The following is a 24,941-nucleotide window of genomic DNA, read 5'->3' as shown; positions in this document are numbered from 1 at the left end:
TTTGTTATGTGTTTTTTACCACACCAAAAAAGTTAGCTTTGTTAGAAAAATATTTAAAAGATTCTTTACTATAATATTTCTCACAACAGCCAATTTTGGCTTATTCACAGTAAAACACGTTTAATACTATTCCTTCCCTTATTAAGGCATAGAGATTATTTTTCTACAGTTTATGAATTAAAATCTATAGGTGTTTTAAATCTAGTAACTGTGGCAATGAGAAAAGATCTGAAGCCTTGGTTTTACATCTGAGAACCCCCTCAATCTATATTAGCTTACTTACTTCACCTCTATATTTCATGCTGTCTGTTAGGAAAATGGTTAGTCTGTGAATATACAAATTGTTTTTTATAAGTAGAGGCAGTCCAACAGAGCCTAACAAAGTCTAGCTACCTTACATCCAAAGATCTTTAGGGAAAAAAGAAGTGGAATAAATCTGTTACCCTACAAAGGTTAAGAGAAATTAAAGAAATATGTTGAAACATACATAGCTGCAAAGACCCTCTGCAGTGCCATCTTGTAGCTCAGAATAACAGTAACGAAAAATGCTATTGTTGAATCTAGTCTTCACTGGGAGAGAAATTCTAATGATTTGTAATCCAAAACAAATCTCAAATTATATAAAGCAACATGCGGATGATACATATAAATGACTACACTGAGATTACACTCAGGGAGTTTTAAAATATTTTAAAAACAAAAATTTTTGTTAATTGTGTTATAGTTAATATGTAAACAGTCTTCTTACCTGCGTGGCCTTGTCCTTGGGGACATCATTTCATTCCCAAGTATGTGGTACCGTCTTGCTTCATGCAACAGCTGGTAACACTCAGGAGAATTCTGGATCAGTTGGTCCACCTCAACTGTTTGAACAAAGTAGTTGGGATGCAACAGAGGGAGTCTCACATGTGTCAGGAGCTCATGTAACAGTGGTCTTCTCAGATCAACAGCACGATAGACCCAACGCATGACGGCTTCAAAAACCATCTCCTCTTTGCCAATGACAAGTTCATCACTACAAATATAATCAATAAGTTCATCTTTGTCAAGCTCAAGAAATTCTTCATGCTGGGACACATCCTCAAAAGTCTGTAATGCAAAATGCTTGCATTTTGTGAAGAGTGTTTTGAGGGAATGGGTATCAGCAAAGCGCTGGATTCCTAAGCAATTGCAAGGATCAAGTTGCTCCTCCAAGAACTTGGCACATGCATCACGGAGAACACTAATCTGAAAAAGGCTTGATGTTTCAAAGAGATACTGTACATTTTCTGTAGTGATCTTCACTTTTCCAGTATAAACATACTGCAAAAAACATTCCATAGCTTCAGCTAAAATACCATTGATCTCAACCAACATTTCTCGGCTTTCCCTGTGGTCATTACAAAACATAGCTCTGAAGTAGCTACTACAGGCTGAGAGAACAGCTCTATGGCAAGGAAATTCTTTTCCTTCCACACAGATGATAACATCTGTGAACAAACGACTATCTCGGAATTCATTAAATATCTGGAGTATGTTTTCAGCATGGGATGATCCTGAAGAGAAGTCAAAAAACTCACGGCCTGTCAGAGATTTAGGGTCCATTTCAAAAACTTTACGCTTTGTTGCTGGTGAATCACGCACTCCGAGATCCTCTCTGTTTAGTCTTCGTCCCAATATTAGTACCATTGTTACATCAGTTGACTATATAATTGTTGAGAAATAACTGTTAAGGATCTTCCTTATGTGGCTAAAAGTAAAAAAAATTAACCCATTTCAATATGTAGAAAGTTCAGTATTCAATTGACATTTCATTTTGATGTAAACACTACAATAAAATTACACAATCAATATATTTCATACAGGCTTTAGAGCACTATATCTCATTTTAATAAAAACCGATAAATAAAAATTTATACAATTAGAACATTAGGGGTAATTTGCAATAGTAGTCCTTAAACCCCCCCAGTTGAAAAGATGCTATGTAAGTTGTGAATTACTAATAACCTTCTGTTTCCCTATTACACAACTGGGTTTCAGTTACTTAATGTAGAGTTAAGTCAGAATGCTGTAAGACACAGAACTTGAGTACATTCAAACCCTAATATAAATGTTTATTATTTTAACATAGTGCTGCTAAGAATTATTCAGCTATATCTATCAATGGCCTTTAAAAATATGTATGTTGTTTGAACAGTAAGTAGATAGATTGCTTTCTAGCAATCTATCCTAAGGAAATAATCAGGATTATATGGAAAGATTTATCTATAGTTGTTCAATGCTGTATTAATAGAAAATACTTAAAACAACCTAAGTACCCTACAATAGCGGATTAAACCACAGTACATATTAAGGATGGAACACAGTCCCTGCAGCCATTAAAAACTATATAGACTATTTAATGACACAGGGAAGCATTAACCAGATAGTAAGTAAAAAGCAGATATCAAAACATACGCAAATGGGTATAAATACACTACCAAATGTAAAACAGATAGCTAGTGGGAAGCAGCCGCATAGCACAGGGAGATCAGCTCGGTGCTGTGTGTCCACCTAGAGGGGTGGGATAGGGAGGGTGGGAGGGAGCCACAAGAGGGAGGAGATATGGGGATATATGTATATGTATAGCTGATTCATTGTGTCATACAGCAGAAACTAACACACCATTGTAAAGCAATTATACTCCAATAAAGATGTTAAAAAAAACTGAAGCAAGAGTTAGAGCTGGACTAGGGGTATCTGATAAGAATTTTTCTCAGATTCTCCCCATTCTAGGTAGGTCTCTAAGAATTTTTATCTAAAGCAGCTGGGAGACTTATGAAGCTCTCTGTATGCTACATAGGCACAAATTATAGTATAGATGTATGTATGTATAAATGTTTTTACTGCTGGAAAAGGAAAAAATACAAAAAAAACATACAAACAAAAAACATATGCAAAGAGGGGTGCAGTGGATAAGACTCTGCACTCCCAATACAGGGGTCCCGGGTTCAATCACTGGTCAGGGAACTAGATCCCATATGCATGCTGCAACTAAGGAGCCGACATCCAAGAAGCTGGTGAGCCGCAACTAAGGAGCCCATGTGCCACAACTAAGGAGCCCACCTGCCACAACCAAATAAATATTTTTAAAAATACGCAAAGAAAATAAAAAAATTCAAGTATCATTGCATCTAGGCATAGAAAAAAGGAGGCATGTATGTCAAATGATAAGTATTTATTTATCTTCTGTCTTCCTCTATTTTACCCAAAATCTGCACTATAATTATATAGTACTGGGTTTTTATTTTTTTTTAAATATATGTTATTTATGCCCTGCTCCCTTTCACTGATAAGAAACATCCTCAAATCTCCCTCAAAAACGGCTCTGAATAGGTAACTGATGGATTGAGGCACTGGACTATAGCTATCAATTCTCTTAAATTTTGATTTTTAAGGTGGTTCTTCTACTCCTACTCTCTTTTCACAAATCTCTATAACTTGATATGTGATCCAAAGTGTTATTTGTAATTGGCTTCTACCTCCATACATTTAAAAAATATATAAATTTATTTATTTTTAATTTTGGCTGCATTGGGTCTTCATTGCTGTGCGCAGGCTTTCTCTAGTCGCGGTGAGCGGGGGCAACTCTTTGTTGCAGTGTGCAGGCTTCTCATTGTGGTGGCTTCTCTTGTTGAGGAGCACGGGCTCTAGGCACATGGGCTTCAGTAGTTGTGGTGTGTGGGCTCAGCAGTTGTGGCTCATGGGCTCTAGAGCACAGGCTCAGTAGTTGTGGCACATGGGCTTAATTGCTCCGTGGCATGTGGGATCTTCCCAGACCAGGGGTCAAACCCGTGTCCCCTGCATTGGCAGGCGGATTCTTAACCACTGTGCCACCAGGAAAGCCCCCATACATTTTTGCTTTCTCAAAGTTTAAATGAAAATGTGTTCAGAATGCAAAACAAAATAACATACTGCAAGTACTAAGAATTTCCCTTTGGCTAAAAGGGACAAGTAGGAAAACATAAATGAAAAGACACTCTGCTTTCTGTATCCAATAATTTTACTGTATCTGGTATACGTTATCTGGTATCTTATTGTATCTGTATCTGATAAATTTGGGGATAGCATATTGAGTGAGTTGGATTAATATAACGCTGATTAAAATTTTATATGAGTTAAAGGTCTTTTTATGCTATTTTCTGCCCCTGAATTCTCATGGCTATTTTCTTTGATTGTTGACTGCCAAGAGGTCTTCCACTGCTTTACCAGAAAATCCTGAATTAAAATAGCTATAAAATCACCTGGTATTAAATGCATTCAACAGCAACAAGATACTTGTCTACTGCTTTGTATATAAAAGAGACTATCTCATAGATCTGGGCTATTTCCTTCCAAGAAGCTTCTGTGTGGCTTTTTGGACAGCCTCACTTTCTCTGGACTTTCTGAGAACTCTTCCATGAACTAGTCCACAACAGCATGAAATATAAACTCTTTGTATTGATGACACACTAAATGATTTATGCAATTGTGTCTTAGGAATATGAGATGCATTTCAGAGTGTATCCTTTGGGCTTCCAGATGTAATTCACTAGACTTTAAAATTAGACTGAATTCTTCTAAAAATTTAGCAAGTATCAAAGCATCATTATTCCCATCAGGAAAAAGTAGTAAATAAGTAGGCAAAACATGACGACAATGTTTGTTCCCAAGAAATATAATGACTGAAAATAATACCTACATAAGTTAGTGGATGCAAGGGTGACTGGACTCTCAATGACTGATTGCCAAAGACACATAATTTGTCTAGAAAAGGTAGTATCCCTTTCTTTCTCTCATTTCCTTCAGGAGCTTTATTCTTGGAACTAAACTCTCACTTGAAAGGAAGATTTTTTTTTTTTTTTTTTTTTTTTTTTTTTTTTTATGCGTTACGCGGGCCTCTCACTGTCGTGGCCTCTCCCGTTGCGGAGGACAGGCTCCGGACGCGCAGGCTCAGCGGCCATGGCTCACGGGCCCAGCCGCTCCGCGGCACGTGGGATCCTCCCAGACCGGGGCACGAACCCGTGTCCCCTGCATCGGCAGGCGGACTCTCAACCACTGCGCCACCAGGGAAGCCCTGAAAGGAAGATTTTTAAGAGAAAGATTCTTCTGGTTAAGAGTACTCTAGAGTTTATTTCCAACTACAGAACTCATAAATGTTGTAGACCTAGTTTCGATTGCTAGGTAGATTTAAAAATTACCTGGTTTTGGCCTATGTCCCAGAAAAATGAAGGGAGATAACTTATTTTAGTGTCTTTTGGACTGGAGAAACGGTAGAATAGGGAGTGAGGATATTCGGAAGGAGTAGAAACGAGTGTGTAAACAGTTTATTTGGGGGCTTCCCTGGTGGCACAGTGGTTAAGAAGCTGCCTGCCAATGCAGGGGACATGGGTTTGAGCCCTGTTCCGGGAAGATCCCTCATGCCACGGAGCAACTAAGCCCATGAACCACAACCACTGAGCCTGCGCTCTCAACTAGAGAAAGCCCGCATGCAGCAACGAAGACCCAATGCATCCAAAAATAAATAAATTTATTAAAAGAAAAAAAAGAAGTTTATTTGGTAACAGAAAAATCTGTAATGCTGCCTTCCTATCTGATCTTGAGGATAGAATTGTTCCCTGTTACTCTGATGGTCTGTGACCCCTGGTTGAAGGAAAATGATTTACATTTTCTAATAACAATGCTTAGAGAGTTTATAAACTTTATAAATATAATACCTTTTTAGCATTTGCTTGATCAAAGCCCCAGTTTTTCCACACCTAAAATAAATGGAAAACAGCAACACATAAATCAGATAGTAATCATTTTGTGTATAATTGGTGTTATTTACTAATATGTTGAAAGAAAGTTTTAGTAGATTTCAGTTTGTGACTGGAAGTTTACTTCTGCATAGGAAAACCAATCCTGAATAATCCTTAAAGCAAATTAATAACTTTATGCTATATCTAAAATAGTTTCCTTATTTATCAACTTCCTTACTTGACAATTTTATCCTGCAGTAAGGTTTCTTGAGTGAAAGATGAGTAAACAAATATTCATGTCAACATCAAGCTAACGGTGGAATTGAGATGAAGAAACATATCCTATGATAACTCTGCACTGGATATTTGAAGAATGTCTGGTAACTAATGTTTCATCTGAGTTTGGGGTCATTAAATTATTCTGAGTTGGTCTATCAATACTACCCAAAGCAAACAGTTTAGTCATTATATATTTTATATAACTATGAAAGCAATGACAAAATCTCAAGTATTCTGGGTAATTCAGGAAAAAACATTTCAGTTTTTAATTCTTAGTTATCTAGATTATCCATATAGAATCACCATGCTTATCAAGTAATTATGTTAAATCTTTTAGTATATAAATGCATATTTCTTCTGCTTTTTTGATCCGTATAGACTTTAGTACCTGTAGAAAACAACCAATTCAGCACAATTTTTCATTGTTGTTGTTGGAAGGGGAAGAGAGGAATGCTTAAGAGAGAATACTGGAACCTTGAACTGTACACAGAATACCAATAGTATTTAAGCACAAGTGATTCTGGTTTCTGGCCTAGATATCTATAAATAGAACTCATAAATTCTTAACAAGTTTAGGCAAATTCAAAAGTGGATCCAGAAAACCAAGATATGGACTACTGATTTTTTTCTACATGTATACACAAACACACATCTCTATACCCTGATTATTGTTTGATTGCGAAGTGAATGTTATCTTGCTTGTTTCCTTATTTGCAGAGTCAATCTAACTTGTGTATATCTTGGTAAAGAATATTTCAACTTGGTCAAATTAGGGGATTGTTAGTCCTAGCTAAGTAAGTTTTTCCCCCAATAAGACAGTAAGATCCTGAGCCAATGCAGGGATTCGAGTCAATTCAAGAAACAATTCTAGAGAGCCTACCCCCTGTCTGCCACTGGGGTGGTGAATATTGGATTCAGATCCAATTTTAGATGCTGTGGGGTTGGCTAAGATTAGAATCAAACAAGAACTCAAAGACTGATACTACAATGGATTCAAATTCTCAGTGTTTCTCTAGCAGAAAACACAAATTGTTTTTCTGCTGGAGTGCAAATGGGAATACATTCTCTCATGACTGATCTAGTCTAGAATTATACCTTAAGGAGTAGAAGGGCAAGGCAACTCACCCGGGCATTTTCTGCAGGGTTTTTAGGTAATACTTACCAACCTAATCAGTAAGGGCTAGGGACTGAGGAGGTCAGTGTACGAGGTCCAAAGGTGTTATATAGTATCAGAATTGATTTTAGAGTGCAGAACTGCAATCAAGCTTATTTTTCCTTTAGCATGCAGGACCCCTATACAAAGAAACAAGTTACTATTAGCCTTAAGATAGCATGGATTAGTGAGGGGTTTACAAAGACTAATAAACACCAGATGGTAAAGGAAACTAACAACATTTTGACTAACATGGTCCCTGCAACTTGCAGTAATGAATTGCTACATGCTATGCTCCACACTACTCCATTTTCTCAAATTGAACTTTGAATGAAGAACAACATAGCAGAAACAGCAAAATTACTAAAGAATAAGAGTTTTATCTTTAAAGATATACAGTAACTCAACAGAAGGAAAGTCAGAAAACACTGTAACATAAAAAATAACTAGGAAATATTTAACATGGAAGTATCTGAAACCAAGCAGTTTTTTTCACCACATTTTCTCAAACGCTAATTTATTTGAACCATTCTATTTAATGACCACCACTTTTTAAAAGTTGTAAATTTATACTCTTCAATTTAAACCTTTACTCTTGTAGTGGTTCCTGAACCAAATTTTACAAATGCAACACCTAAAGTCCAGTCTTCAAGCTGTTATTTTCAACATTTCTCTTTTTCTTAATGAAACCACCAATAACATACTTACTCACCATAAGATATCAGAAACCAAAAAAAACCCCTTAAATTTCTTTGTCTAGAATTATAGCAAGTGATTATCCCTTGTTTACATGAACCTGAAATAGTCAATACATTATTACTTTGATTAATGAGAGAAAGAGAAATAAGAGGTATCTGATGATGAAAAATTTAGGAGTTCTTAAGCAATGTGTCAGACTAAACAATTATGGTTCTATAACTGAAAAAAGAATACTGTCTTCTCCCAAATCACAGAACAAAAAAATTGAACTTCTCCATTCACTGTTTCTCTCCCTTGCTTTAAAACTTTTGGCTACTAATATTCCCCAACCCCCAAAGGAAGAAAAAAAAATTGTTAATCATCATACTTGATATAAAGCTGTCCTATTGAACCTACTTGACATGTAAACTTAATGTCCTTGGTTTTATCTTGCTAGAAGATATCTAATGCATTGTTTTATTTTAAAATCTTAAGACCTGTAGATATATAGTTATGCTTTCTTTTAGCGAAATTGTTTTTGGGGGCTTCCCTGGTGATTCAGTGGTTAAGAATCCACCTGCCAATGCAGGGGACACGGGTTCGAGCCCTGGTCCGGGAAGATCCCACATGTCGCAGAGCAACTAAGCCCATGTGCCACAACTACTGAACCTGTGCTCTAGAGCCCGCGAGCCACAACTACTGAAGCCTGCACACCTAGAGCCTGTGCTCCGCAATGAGAAGCCACCGCAATGAGAAGCCTGAGCATGGCAACGAAGAGTAGCCACCGCTTGCCGCGACTAGAGAAAGTCTGCGTGCAGCAACCAAGACCCAACGCAGCCAAAAGTAAAAATAAACAAAATAAATTTTTAAAAAAAAATTGTTTTTGGTTCTCTTACTAGAATTAATTAAATCTGCAAGGACATGACCCAGTACTCTGCCACTTGAACAAGTTTGAGATCCAATATTTTTCGTGACCTCTCTATGGATAAAAGCACTTTGAAGTCAGTGATTTTTATTTACCTTAGTGGTGATACAAATTATTTACAGAAGTAAGTTTTAGAAAGCACTGAGTAAAGAGCAAAGCCTAATGACTTTTAGACATCAATTTAGTAGACTTTAAGATGTGCCAAATGCTGAAAAATTGTAGCCCCTGGGTGATGAATTTAGGCAGAGTGACAAACTTTAATTTAAAAAAGCTAGTTTAGCTATTGTTTGTTTGTTTGTTTTTGTGGTACGCGGGCCTTTCACTGTTGTAGCCTCTCCCATTGCGGAGCACAGGCTCCAGACGTGCAGGGTCAGCAGCTATGGCTCACGGGCCCAGCCGCTCCGCAGCATGTGGGATCTTCCCGGACCAGGGCACGAACCCGTGTCTCCTGCATCGGCAGGCGGACTCTCAACCACTACGCCACCAGGGAAGCCCCTAGCTATTGTTTTTAATAGGAGAAAGAATAGGGTTTTAAAATATCAACAGTTGTCAAGTGGCCACATACTCTTTGTTTCAGTCACAACAGAAATAGAATCATACAAAATATATATGCTTATATATTTCATATACTTATGAGGATATACTAGGATATTTTATTTACATTTTTTATACAGTCCATACCTAAATATTTATTGAAAAAGGATGTCCCAAATTCCTAGGGAAGAAAAAAGTACATACAGGGACTTCTCTGGTGGTCCAGTGGTTAAGACTCTGCGCTCCCAATGCAGGGGGCCAAATTTCGATCCCTGGTCAGGAAACTAGATCCCGCATGCTGCAACTAAGACCTGGTGCAGCCAAATAAATAAATATTTTTTTTAAAAAGGAGTATATACAAAAAAATAACTGCAGTCCCTCATTTAATGAATAGTATTTGTTTTTCACAGGCTTGACCTTTGGGTTTTAATAAAATGGCAGAAAAACAAGGAAACTAATACAAAGTTTTCTGAAAAAGCATTAAGGTTTTAGCAACTTGGACAAAAGCCAAGAAAGTTTAAATTAAAGCTGATAGTAAACTCCAACTCAGAATATTATTTCTTCTTCCTGTTTAGAGACTAAACAGATTTGTCTGGATAAGCAGGCTTTGTCTGGATAAGCAGGCTTATGAGTGGTGGTTTTATTTTTTACAAAGGTTAGAGGTTTGCAACTTGTACTTATTTAGAAATGTTAAATGCCTTCAATGCACAAGAGATGAGGCAGTTCAGGATCACAGAAGCTGTTCCTTCGGGCATAGTCATCCCAACTTGAATTTTAAAAATAAATTAAGAATGCATACAATGAGAACTGTTCATAGTCAATTCCTGCTTCACTCAGGGTGCTCAATCTACCTCCTACAGAAATGCACTGTCTTGGGTGAATTCCTACAGATTTATAGGAAAATAAAATCTGATAAAACCCAAGTTACCTATTAAATCACAGATTAGGAAAACCGTATCTTCAACACACTGTGGCTAAAATGATTGTTCTTGTAGATTTTATTACTGTCATCATAGAAGAGTGAGCTATAATCCCCCAAACTAGGAAACAACTCATCTAAACCGGGGTATAGAAGAATCTTAACTTTTTGGGGGGGGGCGGGGGGGAGGATATCCTCAAGTTATTTTTTTAAAAAAATAGAATTCTAATTTTACATCTTAGTCGACAGCAAGCAGATTTTTCATCTATTTTACGTATTTGACAAAAACCAACCTCGCCGGTGGACATAAACAGTCTGTAGCTGCAAATACTAAGAGATGATTTTTAAAAAGCTGTTCAAGAGAGCAAGTGATTAATCATTAAAATCCACTAACATTAACTGCGAAAGGTCGCCGCCTCAGGGGTGACTGTGAGGCACTCTAAAATGTGGCTTTACGGTCCTTATTTAGCTATTTAAACCCTGTTTACAGAATAGGCAGGAACTAATTCGCCTGATGGCTTTCTTCCCACCATCTGGGTAGACAGGGCGACAGGAGTTAAAGAGGGATAATTTTCCGGTCCTCCGCGGGCCCCAGAACAGGCTCAGCCAGAAGCCGCGGCAGCCACCAAAGGATAGCGGGTCAGCTGGGCTTAGCTCCCGAGTCCCCAGGCTCGGCAGCGCGCGCCGCCAGATGCTCCGCTCGGGTCACAGCTGCACAAGAGGCGAGCGCGCGCTCCCGCGTGTCCTCCAGATCACCTTCAAGGGGGCGGAGAAGAACTGCCTGGGCAAGTCCACCTCGCGACAAGACACCCACCAATAAACACTCGGAACTCGCTCAGTCGTTCCGCCCGAAAGCACCCGCAGGGCCCCAATCCCCGCCGCGTTAACAGTCTTCGCCCCGAGTGTCCAGAACCTGGGGGCGGGACCATTAGGAACTAAATTAAGAAACCGAGGCCTGGAGTGGTGGGAAGGGGAGATTAGGCGGGGACTCCGCCGACGGAACGCCCGCTCCCCCGCCCGCGCCCGCTTCCGGGGGACCTTCTTTCCAGGGCCGGGCTCCCGGAGCGGGCCCCCAGGCGAGCGGTGGTAAACAAAGGCTCGCTGGCGGTGGGGGCGGGGGTAACGGTCAGGTGACGGCGCCGAGCACATTTCGCAACTGCTTTAATGGGGATTCTCTAGCCTGCAGCCCTGGGACCTAACTTGACCCGTCAGTCCTCCCTGTTAGGATCAAACTGTCGCCCCCACCAAGCGGGAAGGTTTGATTTCAGACCTTCGCATTCTCAGCGAAGACCTTTAATCGAAGGTCTTCGATTAAAAAAGCGACGTTCCGTTCGAAGCCCATCGGCAAAATGCGGGACCCCTCTCCCCAGCCCTGTCCGCCAGCTGCTCCCCGTCCCTCAGGGCGACCCGCACCTGCTACCCCCCGCCCCGGCGACCATGCCCCTCCCAACCCGCCCCCGGCGGGTGCGCCAGCAGCGCCGCGGTTCCGGGGCGGTAGTGCCAGGAGTTGGGGGTGCCCTTCCTTTCAGAGTGTGGTTGCGGAACCGGGGCTGACAACCCCCAGGGGAGCCCCGGAGACCTCTCGCCCCAAACAGGGGCCCTGCAGCCCCACCCGCAATCTCTCCTCGGACTCCTCCTCTGGTTCCGAGAGGCCGACCGCCGCAGGCTTCCCTCCTGCAGACATCCCCGTGGTCAAGACCTCGGCCGCCCCTCCGCCCCCGGCTCTGGCCGGTTCCTCGCCTTTCGGCCGGTCCCGGAGCTGTCATCCCCAGGTACCTCTCATTGAAGGCTGGAGGCGGCCCCCGCCGTACCTAAGCTTCCGGCGGCGAAGCTCTGTCTCCTGCGCCGGCGTCTCCTCGAGCCACCAGCCCCTCCGCACCTCACAACAAAGGAAACATGTGACCGCCCGGGCCAAAACACTGAGCGTCACGCAACCCTGGCCAATCCGAGTGGGCGCCCCCCGCCCCGGGAGACCCTGGGAGTTGTAGTTCCTATTCCGGGGGGGGGGGTGGCCGCCCCGGCAGCTTGGATTTCCCGCTGTAGGGCGGGTGTCGGACGTGGGGCTTGAGATCCAATCCAAGGGCTATTGACTCGGAAACAGTTTTAAGTAGAGATAGGTTAAGAAACTGCATCCGTGTTAGGAGCCTAGTGGGAAACCTCAGTCGGATGTTTATTGCCACGTCCCTAGGCAAAAGCACATAATCAAGAATTCTCAGAACCCTAGAGTTTGGGACCAGGCTTTAGAGACCTTTTAATTTGACCCCTTGGTATAGAATCGGGAAATCTGAGGATCTGAGAGATGAAAGGGACTACAACCCTAGAAGCTAGACAGTGCAGGGAAACTAAATTTCACTGTAAATCTATTACTGTCACCTGTATCATCCTGGGTTAACTTTCTATTTTAAAAGTACATGCAAATCAGACAAAGTTTTCACAAATCCCTGTTTTCTGATTCCCCAAAAGACAGTATTATTTTTTTAATTTAATTTTATTTATTTTTTTATACAGCAGGTTCTTATTAGTTATCCATTTTATACATATTAGTGTATATGAAATAGAGACACAGATGTGGAGAACAAATGTATGGACACCAAGCGGGGGAAGCGGCGGGGGTGAGGGCATGATGAATTGGGAGATTGGGACTGACATATATACACCAAAAGACATTATTTTATCTTTTTGTTTCAGCAAATATTTTTTTCAAGGTTGAGTACACTTCCAGATTTTGAAACATTTAACTAGTTTTTGGTTTCTGATATCAAAATTATAACTTCTCTCTCTTCCATAATTTATGAATATAGTCATGCTTTTATTAAATAAGAGGATGTGTTCCAGTGATCAGAGGTGTATATAATATAGAAGGCTTGTGTCCAGGCCTTTTAAACAGGCTTTTTAGTTCTCTTTTCCATCTGTTATTAAAAATGAAAATACCTACCATTTATTGAGTTTCTACTAAGCTCCAGACAGAGTGTCAGGCACTTTACGTATATCCTTTAATCTTCATAATAACCCAGCAAGATAGTGTTATAATGCCATTTTACAGGTGAAGAAACTAAGCCACATAAGGGATAAACATTTGGCCCTCGTCACTCAGTTATTAAGTGTTGAGGCTGGGGTTGACACATTTAAAAATATATATATATATGTATTAATATAGGTACATAATTATCTAAAAAGTGTATTTACAAAGTTAAATATTACAAGTCTAGTAGTACAACAGGAGTACCATCTCCCACCCTTCCTCATTCTTCATTCTCCAGAAGCAGCCACTTTCAACAATTTGAGCTATTCTGATATTTACATTTATCTTTCCATATAATGTATGGCTATTTCCCATTAAGGGAGCTGTCATCCCTGTCCCCCATCCTTCCAATATCTTACATTTCTGCTTAACTAATTATTTAATGTTTATGTTATTAAGACTATGTATTTATTGTTCAACGATGAGTTAAACAGTATACAACTTCCTTTCTTGGATGGCTTTTCATTTTTCCTTGGGTAGAAAGGCAGCTAAGCACCTGGGGGTCCTCAATACCATCATAAAGTTCCAACTCCCTGAGAGAGCATTTAAGGGTCTTCCTGATGCACCCTGGGGCCCAACTCTGCAGCCTGAACACCAGCCTCAGTGCACTTCCCACAGGACTCTTGCCCAAAGGACTCTCGCTCTCTGTCTCCAGGCCATTCCCATCCATATCCTGCTCCCTATGCCTCTTATGCCCCCTCTTCCCCTTCACCCCATTCACTAGGTTAGCTCCTGCTCTTCCTTCCAGGAGTCAACCTGTGAGTCCTCTTTCCAGGAAACCCTCCATTCATCCTCATTGCCCTCTGGGCTAGGTATCTCCCCTCCTTCTTCCCGCAGCAGCCCATCCTTACCTCCTTCCCAGCAATTATCATACTAATTGTGTGACATCACACTAATGCAGGGGTTAGGGGCTCTCATCCTCTGCGCACCTGAAAATCTGTGTATAGTTTATAGTCAGTCCTCCACATACCCAGTTCCTCTGTATTGCTTCCACATCCACAGAGTCAACCAACCCTGGATGGTGTAGTACTGTAGTATTTACTACTGAAAAAAAATCTGCATAAGTGGACCTTTGCAATTCAACCCTTGTTGTTTAAGGGTCAGCTATATATTTACATGCCTTTCCCAACTGAGTATCCTCTGAAATGCCTGAGGTCAGGGATGATGTCTTATTCATTTTATGTTGCAGTATACCAAGTAGATGTTCAATATGTATCTGTTAACCGGTGAGTGATCTCTACTTCTTGAGGTAAAGGGGCCTTGAGAGAAATAAAAGTGCCTCCAGACCACTTGGGACGCCCTTGGACTGACCTGCATGATGAGGTCCTCAGATTCTCTTGGGGCAGATGGATGCAGGGTGATCAATCACAATTCTGAGAGTGGAAAGGAGTGAGGGGACTCACAGGACAGCAGCCCCGGAGACAGGCAAGGGCCTATTGATGGGTGTGGGAGCTCCTCAGGCAGTCCCCGGAATAGAGGTGATTTTGGCATTGGTAGAGGTCCCTGGGAGTTATGCGTACCCCACAAATCAGTGAGCGTGCCCGCCTGGCAGCCTTTTCCTCAGCTGGGACTGGAACAGAAGAAGAGGTGTCAAGTCCAGGGGCAATCTGCTGAAATTGAGTGATTGTAATATGATTTAAAAAAAATTTTATTGGAGTATAGTTGATTTATAGTGTTGCGTTAGTTTCAGGTGTACAGCAAAGTGAATCAGTTATACATATACATATATCCACTCTTTTTATTTTTTTTAGATTCTTTTCCCATATAGGCCATTACAGCGTATTGAATGGAGTTCCCTGTGCTATACAGCAGGTTCTTATTAGTTTTTTATTTTATATAGAGTGGTGTGTATATGTCAGTCCCAATCTCCCAATTCATCCCTCCCCCCTCCCCCTGTAACATGATGTATTTTATGCAGTGTTTACAATCCAGGTCAGTTTGATCATTTGAAGTAGGTAGCTACTGAGGGGAATCCGAGGGTCTTCAGACCAATTTCCTCTCCTTTCAGGGATACAGTATATTGCTGCATATTCTGTCTTCTTGCACATACCACATGGAAGTTCTTGTTTTGCTCTCCAGAGCATTCATGACAGCCTTTAAGGTCTGAAGGTGGCCAAGCCTCCATAGCTCCTCCAGCCATTCTTTTATTTCTCTCCAGCCTGCTCCTCTTCCCCATGAAGACAACAGTTGGGACATAGTAAATCATCACTCCCTAAACATACCACACACTTTCAGACTTCCCTGCCTCTGCTCTAGGTCTCTTGCACTTGAAGTCCCCCTGTCCCAAATTCCAGTAGAAATATTGGTCATCCTTTAAGGCCCATCTCTGGTGCCACCTGTTCTGATCCTCTCCTCTCCTCTCTCCCTCACCCATTGTGAAGCTGTGCACACCTCCCACATCCTTTATAATGTGACACTAGCACTGTGTTTATACCCAGCCCTTGAATGCAGCTGGATCCTTTGACCAGCTACGGGCTCGGCCCATTTGCCCCTTCCCTGCAACAAGCCCCAGCTGCAAAGCACTTGATGAATGGAGATTTTACTGAAGGTTTCACAAAGAGAATTATACAGCATCTCACACCGCAAAACTCCTTAACAATTCCCTTTAAACATCTCTGCCCCCTCACCTCAGCTCCTCCTTGGTACCAACTACTCCTCTTTTCCCACCATACACCCTTTCTCTGGGCCTCTCTCCAGCCACAAGATCGGGGTTCCTCCCCTTCCGTGATCTCTGCCACCTTCCCCCTAGACAATCCCCTCTACCCTTCCACCAGGCCCCCCGCCATCTCTTTTTCAGTACTTTGCATTTTCACACTCATCACCTTTCAAACAAGAGAGTTCCAGTCTTCAGAAGATAGAGAATACCATAAATAACAAATTATCTCAGCACACTCCACCCCCACCCTTTTTCCCTCCACAGACATGTTTAACATATCAGCAAGTCTGTTACACAATAACTCCTCAGAGTGCTGAGTGGAGACAAGAGTGAACACAATACACTATTTGCTCGTGGCACCTGAGCCTCTCCAGTCTTGAGGCCTACCCCTTCCCTCCCTTCTCTGGTGAAGAGAGATGTGACTCATCTCTGCAGCTCTTTTGGATACAGAGGTCTGATTCTCTCTGACTCTATAGTTACCAGGAAGGCTGTCTCACCCAGGCCCAGACAGTCGTGGGCCCTACTAGGCCAGTTAAACCTTGGAGTCAAACACAGTAGTATTAGGATTTAGCAAGGAAAGACATAGATGGAAAATTTTCCATTTTGAGATCTGGGAAAAGAGGTAAGTCTTCTGCCACCTAGAAGGTGAGCTCCCTACCCCTGCTCCCGAGCTTTTCCTTCTGAAACAAGAAATGTTTCTCTTGGGAGTGGTATGGGTGTGGTGGCAAGGCTTGCTTTGTTCTCGAAACCATCCTTCACAGGTTGAAGTCGATGAGGTGCCAGGAATTGGTACCTAGGTGCCTCGGATCCTGTTTGTGACCAAACTTGCCACACCAGATGCAGGTAAGGATGACTGCTTACCACCGTGAGCCCTGGGCTCTGACTTCAGGGGACTGAGACATACTTCCATCCTCCCTGCATGTGATGCTGGTCCCTGTTTTTCTCTTCATTCTTCTGCCCCAAGGACATTTGATTTCACCTCCCTCTCTTCTTCCTGATTACTTCCCCAGTAATGAGAATTTAGGTGGCCCCTCTGGTCTCTGAAGAAACCTGATGTTTTGGAAGTTACTCCTGCCCTGACTTCTCTAGGTAGGCCTGATTCTCCAAGGGACACCTCATAGCACCTTGTCCTCTGACTTGCTGCAGAACCCTCTCAGGTATGAACACATATGGAAAGTGTCTTCTCCTGCTCATGGCATCTGGTCACAAGTTTAGGCCAGTTTTTAAAAATGACCATAATCCCACAGGCTGCTCAGCAGTCTGTCCCACAGATGGCTGTGAGTCCACATAGAATTCCTGCTGCTGGTCCCAGCAGACTTTGACTTCATCTCCAGTTTCTTGCCACCCTGTGACATTTAAGAGGCATGTACTAATTCCAACTTGATGTTCCTCTGCTGTCTCTGGCACTCTTCTTCCAAATGCCTGCAGTTTAGGACAGTGTGTCTTGTCCATCCCTTTTGCTTGATGGGCAGCCTTCCAAGAATCCTTCAGCAGGTATGAAAGGGCTAGACCTGACCACGAATATCTGCAGCAGACGTTTCCTATTCTTGAAAGACTCCATCCAGTTTCTTAGGAAATTGTGTTGGTTGAGGTTGGCCTACCTATCTCCAGCCCAAGGATTCTCACTGCTCATTGGATGCTCTGTCTGAAGCATCTGTTGTGAACAGTGCAACCTCCCAAAAACTTTAATGCAGATCTCAGAGCAGTTCCCACACACTGCTAGTCCAGGACCACCCTCACTTGTGCTGTTATTTTTCACTCCCTTACATAGCTTAGCACTTTGACAGTCATGTTCTCTATCTCCCTATGAAGATTTGAAACCTAAGTGTTTCCACTGGCGCTTTAGACTTGAAGAGTCTAGGTTCAAAACTTAGCTTTTTTTCTTACTAGCTATATAGTCTTGTGTAAATTACTTAATCTTTCTCAGTTTTCTCATCTGTAAAAATGAGGATAAAAACACCTACCTCATAGAATTGTTTTGAAGATGAAATGAGAAAAAAAATATAGTGCCTGGGATATAGTAAGTGCTCAATAACAACCAAATTTATTACTATTATTACTGTCCCCTTCCCCATCAATTCTAGCTATGTCTTCTATGCTCTGTCCTTTGCTTTAGGAGGGGTAAAGAAGGAAAGAAAGGAGGAGTAAAAGAACATATAGCCTTTGTAAACTATATTTGATAAAAAAAAGCCTGAAGAGATTTAGAAAAGCTAGAAACTAAAGCCAGACTTTTTGAACATTCACCAGAGTGCTGTCCTCTAACTTCTTTTGTCTTTCCCAATGGGCATTTATAAGATTAAAAGAGAGAGAGACTGCCCACAAGACGTAGAAAAGCAATTTGCCTCTGCTCATAAAATATCCACACTCAAAGGCCACATCGCTGAACTTAAACCATGGTTGCCTTTGAGATGCAGACCGAGGGACTAAGAGTAGGGGTCGAGACCTTTGTTTTTTTCAGTAAGCTTTTGACAATTAAAAAAAACTACCTACATATATACACTTTTCAAATTTAAAAAAATGTTTTAAAAAGTGCTTGCCTGACTAATGTGATTAAAAATAAGCACCTGTGCTAACTATTGTGCAATCTCTTTTGCTTCCAGCCCCAGATCTCTCTGCAACTGGCCTAGAAAACAGCGAAGGCTCCTAGGTCACCAGCACACAGGGACAGATACTCGACGCTGCTTGTGACAGCATTGCAAGCACATGCCTGACATACTTTGGAAAGGCTGCCTGGTTCTATTACTGGTGCATGAAAGTTTTGCTCCGGTAGGAAATCTCTAAATTTAGATGATTTTCAGGATGAACTCTGAGTGATCTTTGTCCCCAACACGAGTAAGGAATTGGAGGTCACCTTGCTTTTTACTATTTATTTTTTTAATTTATTTACTTTATTTTAAATGCCAGAGTTGATGTTTTATAATGCAAAACTTTTGAAGATTGCCATTAAAAAATTTTATTTATTTTCAATAATAAATAAATTAATAATAAATAAATAAATAATAAATAAATAAATTTATTTTTAATAAATAAATTTGGGTCTTCGTTGCTGTGCGTGGGCTTTTTCTAGTTGTGGCAAGCGGGGTCTACTCTTCCTTGTGGTGCGTGGGCTTCTCACTGTGGTGGCTTCTCTTGTGCGGAGCACAGGCTCTAGGCGTGCGGGCTTCAGTAGTTGCGGCTTGCAGGCTCTAGAGCTCAGGGTCAGTACGGTTAGTTGCTTAGTTGCTCCGCGGCATGTGGTATCTTTCCGGACCAGGGCTCGAACCCGTGTCCTCTGCATTGGCAGGCAGATTCTTAACCACTGTGCCACCAGGGAAGTCCCAAAGAATGGAAAATAAAACAAACAAACACAAGGGAGTATCTAAGATTTCTCCTTTACAGTTCTCATAAAAATTTTACCCTGAGTTCCTTTTTTTTTTTGGCTTGAGTGTGCAAATCATTATTATACTAATACATCATAATAATACTTTGCACACTCAAGTGAAATAAAAACAAATCCAAGGTAAAAGCTCTATGGAGGTGTTTAGGATGAATCCAGTTTAGGGATTTAGTTCTTATATAATGTCAAGATGCTTAAAGGTTGCCATTTTAATTGAAGAAAAGACAATTTCACTAATGAGATAATTTTTTTTTTTCTTTTGCGGTACGCGGGCCTCTCACTGTTGTAGCCTCTCCCGTTGCGGAGCACAGGCTCCGGATGCACAGGCTTAGCCACCACGGCTTGCGGGCCTAGCCACTCCGCGGCATGTGGGATCTTCCCGGACCGGGGCACGAACCTGTTTCCCGTGCATCGGCAGGCTGACTTTCAACCACTGTGCCACCAGGGAAGCCCACTAATGAGAGAATTTTAAGGAATGCTGAATTTAATGGAGAATCAGCTCCTTGAAAGACAAGACTCAACAGAGGATTTTTTGGTATGTGTACAGTCAAGGTATTTTTATTTATGTACTTTAAAAAAATTACTGGGGTGTATTTGACAGTACAGTTTGTACAGTTTAATGGTTTGATATACGTACACATTGTGAAATGGTTACCACAATCAAGCTAATTAACATACCTATCACCTCAGATAGTTACCGGTTTCTTTTTTCCTTTTTTTTTTAACATAAGTTTATTCTTAAATGTAGAATAGGTTCTAAGACTACACTTCAGGGACTTCCCTGGTGGCACAGTGGTTAAGAATCCACCTGCCGGTGCAGGGGACACGGGTTCGAGCCCTGGTCTGGGAAGATCCCACATGCCAGAGCAACTAAGCCCGTGCACCTCAGCTACTGAGCCTGAGCTCTAGAGCCCGCGAGCCACAAGTAATGAGCCTGCGTGCCACAACTACTGAATCCGTGCGCCTGGAGCCCGTGCTCTACAACAAGAGAAACCACTACAATGAGAAGCACGCACACAGCAATGAAGACCCAACGCAGCCAGAAATAAATAAATTAATTATTTTTTTTAAAAAAGAATAAGACTACACTTTTCTAGCTATAGGTGGCAACAGATGTTACGGCAGGGGATCCAAATGTTTAAACAGGAATAGAATTAAGGACCATCGTTGCCTCAAGCACAAGGAACAGCTTACTTTTTGCCAGATTTCTTAATTCCACCTGTGACCTGGGGCCCCTTCCCTGAGGCCTTCGCTTTTAACTCCCCAAGTTTCTTCTGCTCCTCTTTCTGTTTCTGCTTAATGCCTTATCTTCCTCATCCATCTCCTTGGCCTGCTTCTTGGACTTCTTCTTACCACTTTTGCAGCTGGACATGGTGTCTGCCACTCCTTCCCCAGCTTCTTTTCCTTTCTTATGCAGTGAGAACACTTAACATCTACCCTTTTAGCAAATTTCAAGTATACAACAAAATATTGTTAACTGTAACCATGTTGTTCTACATTAGATCTCTAGAACTCATTCATCGTGCATAACTGGAACTTTACATCCTTTGACCCACATCTTTCTGTCCCTCTGCCCCCAGCCCCTATTAGCACCGTTCTGTTCTCTGCTTCTATAGCGTCAACATATTTTAGATTCCACACACAGATGATATCATGCAGTATTTGTCATTATGTGTTTGGCTTATTTCACTTAGCATAATGTCCCTCACATTCATACATGTTGTTGCAAATAGCAAGATTTCCTTCGTTTTTAAGGCTGAATAATATTCCATTGTGTATATATAGCCAACAGTGTTTCTTTATGGAGAATCAGAAAGGTAACTTTGGATTCAGATGGACTGGGTTCAGATCCTGACTCTGCTACCACTGTCAGGGTGACAGTGGATGGTTTATTTAATTGCTCTGAAGCTCAGCTTCTTTGTGTGAAACATAATAATACCTTCTTATTATGAGAATTAAATGCTTATGAAAAGAGCACATAGACCTCAATAAATGGTTAAGTATTATTCAGCCAGGACATAATGGTTAAGTATTATTTTGTCAAAATATAATGATAATTACTATTATGACAGGACATAATGGTGCATTGACAGATCCTAGCAAAGGAAGATTCTTCCTGTTTAACAAAGAACAACATGGGGTAATGGAAAAAATACATAGAAAAGAGAGGGATCCTGGGGAGCCCTGCCATAACTTACTCAGTCACCCTGGACAAATCACCTAATCTCCTTGAGTCCCAATTTCCTCATCTCTAAAAGGAGTACTGTGCCTTCCACCATGAAGGTGTTTGGGTGAACTATTTCTAAAGGCCTGTCTAGTTTTAGAGGTACAGGAAGTTTGTGTATTTTTTTTTTTTGGTACGCGGTCCTCTCACTGTTGTGGCCTCTCCCGTTGCGGAGCACAGGCTCCGGACGCGCAGGCTCAGTGGCCATGGCTCACAGGCCCAGCCGCTCTGCGTGGCATGTGGGATCTTCCCGGACCGGGGCACAAACCTGTGTCCCCTGCATCGGCAGGCGGACTCTCAACCACTGCGCCACCAGGTAAGCCCCTTGTGTATTTTTTTGACTGAAAGGACTTCAGTTCTTTTGGTTCAACAAGCACCCAAATCAAGACATTCCTGGGAGCACATAGAATTCTTTGGGAAGGAGGTGGGTGGCTGTAAGAGGCTGCGAATGACCAGAAATCAGTTTCCAGCTCTGGGAGTGAAAAGCCTGCTTGATAGGCTAATGGGATTTGGGGAGGACACGGCTGCTTCCTTTGTGATCAGACTGAACTCGGTTTCTCTACTGAACCTTTAAAACAACTCTCCCACTCCTGAAGCAATACCCTCCACAAAGCCTTTCCAAGCTGGATCCCTGGACCAGCACGCCCTGCTCATGTAGCCTTACTCTTAAGTGTGGACCCCAGTCAACCACCTTTCTCCCCAAGTCACCCACATTTCTCCCCAAGTCACCCACCTTTCTCCCCAAGTCACCCCGCTCCTGTACTTCACCTCAGTTTGCCCTGCTCACAGCCCTTCTTGTGGGACTCATTACCCCCCCAAATTCAGCCCTCAGCTCTTTCTATTTTTAACTTCCAACTCAGGGACTTTTGGGAGTAAACAGTCACATGCACTGGGGAATTTATGACATTACTGGCTCACACTCTCCCTCTTACCTTCTCACTAATAATCCCTTGCTTTAAAAAGAAGAAATTAATAGTTTTTAAAGTCCCCTTCCTCCAAATTTAAAAGTATTACATGCCAACTGTAGGAAACTTTAGAAGGGATAAGGAAGAAATTGGATATCATCTATGATCTTCCAACCCTAAGAGAGCTACTGTTAGCGATATATTTCCAATCTTTTATTTCTTTGTATCTATATTTATAGTGTGTCTATAGCTAGTTATACATATTTTTGCATATTTGAGTTAATACTTACATGCAAAATAAACTCTCATATATCACCATTTAATAGGTGGCCCTCTGTTTCCTTCTCTCTGATCTGTCTTGATCTTTCACCTCTTGGTAGACCCAATGACACTGACCTGCAGCTTGGAACTAGCTTACATCAGCATGTTATTACTAAATATTGAGAAGAGTTAGAGTTTTATATGCTAAAAAAAAGATATCTGTCCCCCAAGTGAAGATGATTTAGGTTCATCAACTCTGCAGATATGAATACCAGGACAAATTTATTGATGTTTTTTGAATTTCTTAGCATACAATTTCTTTCAGTGTTCCCTTGCTTTTTATTTATTTATTTTTTTTTTATTTATTTTTTTTTTTAAATTAATTTATTTATGTATTTATTTTTGGCTGCATTGGATCTTTGTTGCTGTGTGCGGGCTTTCTCTAGTTGCGGCGAGCGGGGCCACTCTTCATTGCGGTGCACGGGCTTCTCCTTGCTGTGGCCTCTCTTGTTGCAGAGCACGGGCTCCAGGCGCGCGGGCCTCAGCAGCCGTGGCTCACGGGCCCAGTTGCTCCGCGGCATGTGGGATCCTCCCAGACCGGGGCCCGAACCCTGGTCCCCTGCCTTGGCAGGTGGACTCTCAACCACTGCGCCACCAGGGAAGCCCCCTTGCTTTTTATTTTATTTTTATATCCCCCTTTTCATTTCTTATTAAACAGAAATTTGCAATAAGATTAAAGTAAATATTTCATTAAAATATTACTCATAATGCCATTATGCTACCAATACAACTATTTAAACATTTCATATACATTTCACATAGGCTCAGAATTTGATTATATACTATTATATAAATATATATATTTTTAACTTAAAACTCTATGAGGAATATCTTCTGTGGTGTATTAAGTCCACCCAATTAACTGTTTTCTTTGACTTTATATTAATAATGAGAACAGTAATGGCCAACATTTATTGAGCACTATTCCAGGTGTTTATTAAGTGCTTAACCTGCATTTTCTTATTTAATCTCCACAGCAACACTCTGAGGTAGCAACTATTATTAGCCAGCCCCCGCTTTTATAAACAGGAAAACTGAGATTCAGGAACATTAACTAGTTTGCTCAAAGGCTGGAGCGTAGAAAATCTGGCTCTGGGGTCTGTGCTCCTTCTGAATCATTATACAGTTCTTTTTGCTTAATAATGTGCCTTGGTAGATATGCTATACTTTGTTAAACTACTCCATTGGTTTTGGATACTTATGTTGCATCAAATTTTTTCCCCCAATTTCAATAACTCTGCAATGAATCAGTTTCTGCATATAGATTTCTGCTTCTACTACATGATTTCCTTATGGTTAGTCCTCAGAAATGGAAAGGGAAAATAATTTTATTCAAAGGGAGCTTATTGGAGGAGCTGTTGGGAGAAGACAGGAAAATTTATTCAGTTTTTTAGCCACAGGCTCTGTTCCTGAACCCCACACTATGGAGTTGGAGGAGGTGCGGAGGTAGGGATACTGGGGCATTATGGAATCTCGTCCCTTTCAGGCTGTGTTTGGGGCCTCTCCTACTATGGAACACCGGACTTCCTGTTATTGTAATGTTTATTAAAGACATTTAAACTTATTTTATTTTGTTACCCCCTAAGAAAAGGACTGTCTGTTTTTCTTTTTTGTATCCCAGGGCTTAACATAGTGCTCATTACATAGTAAGTGCTTAGTATATGCTTGTTGAGTGAATAAATGAAGGTTAGAGAAAGAAAGACCTCTCTTAACTGTGAACTCTCAGTTTCAGTTGAATTAACTGTGATAGTAAGGACTAATACCTAGTCAGGGTATGTATTAAGAATTGGGATGGGTTAAGTCTTTTTATTTTTGACACTTTTTGCAGCTTAGCTGACACCAGAAGGTTCTGTCTTCCCAGGGTTAGGAAATTCCTACAGATAAGCAAACAATTCCCCTGGGAACGCAAACCAACCAACTCAAGATCACACCCCAACCACCTGGTTTATTGGGTGCTCCCAGGACTCTCACCTTTGGGCCACTGTTCCCCTGTCCTAATCACCTCAGGGCTAGGTACCTGGCAACTAGAGACGGCCCCAACGCCCCAGAGTCTGCTGAAATTATTCAAACTAGACAATCCTAAACCTACATACCCTGCCTCACCTATTCCTTCCTGTGAAAACCGTAATAAAGGGTGTTGCCCACATTTTCCCCTTGATTTTTCTGACCCCTGATCCACACTAGTGCTTCCCCTTGTGGCCCTGTGTGGTG

At 41.5% G+C, this 24,941-nt stretch overlaps 1 protein-coding gene and 1 pseudogene across 1 annotated transcript in view; both read right to left on the bottom strand.

Annotated features, from left to right (window-relative positions):
• Nucleotides 1-5,756, bottom strand: part of KLHL24 (kelch like family member 24) — a 28,517-nt gene extending 22,761 nt beyond the window's left edge. Inside the window, exons 1-2 of the mRNA XM_065876449.1 lie at nucleotides 5,715-5,756; nucleotides 749-1,729 (exon numbers count right to left, since the gene is read on the bottom strand). Of these exons, the coding sequence (XP_065732521.1) occupies nucleotides 749-1,668 (920 nt within the window). The 5' untranslated portion in view covers nucleotides 1,669-1,729; nucleotides 5,715-5,756. The remainder of the gene's footprint in view (nucleotides 1-748; nucleotides 1,730-5,714) is intronic.
• Nucleotides 5,757-20,470: 14,714 nt separating this feature from the next.
• Nucleotides 20,471-20,652, bottom strand: LOC136122835 (translation machinery-associated protein 7-like; annotated as a pseudogene).
• Nucleotides 20,653-24,941: the final 4,289 nt, after the last annotated feature.

This window comes from Phocoena phocoena, chromosome 4, assembly GCF_963924675.1.
Source record: "Phocoena phocoena chromosome 4, mPhoPho1.1, whole genome shotgun sequence".
Taxonomy (NCBI): Eukaryota; Metazoa; Chordata; class Mammalia; order Artiodactyla; family Phocoenidae; genus Phocoena; species Phocoena phocoena.
This window is presented reverse-complemented; position numbering and strand designations above follow the sequence as displayed.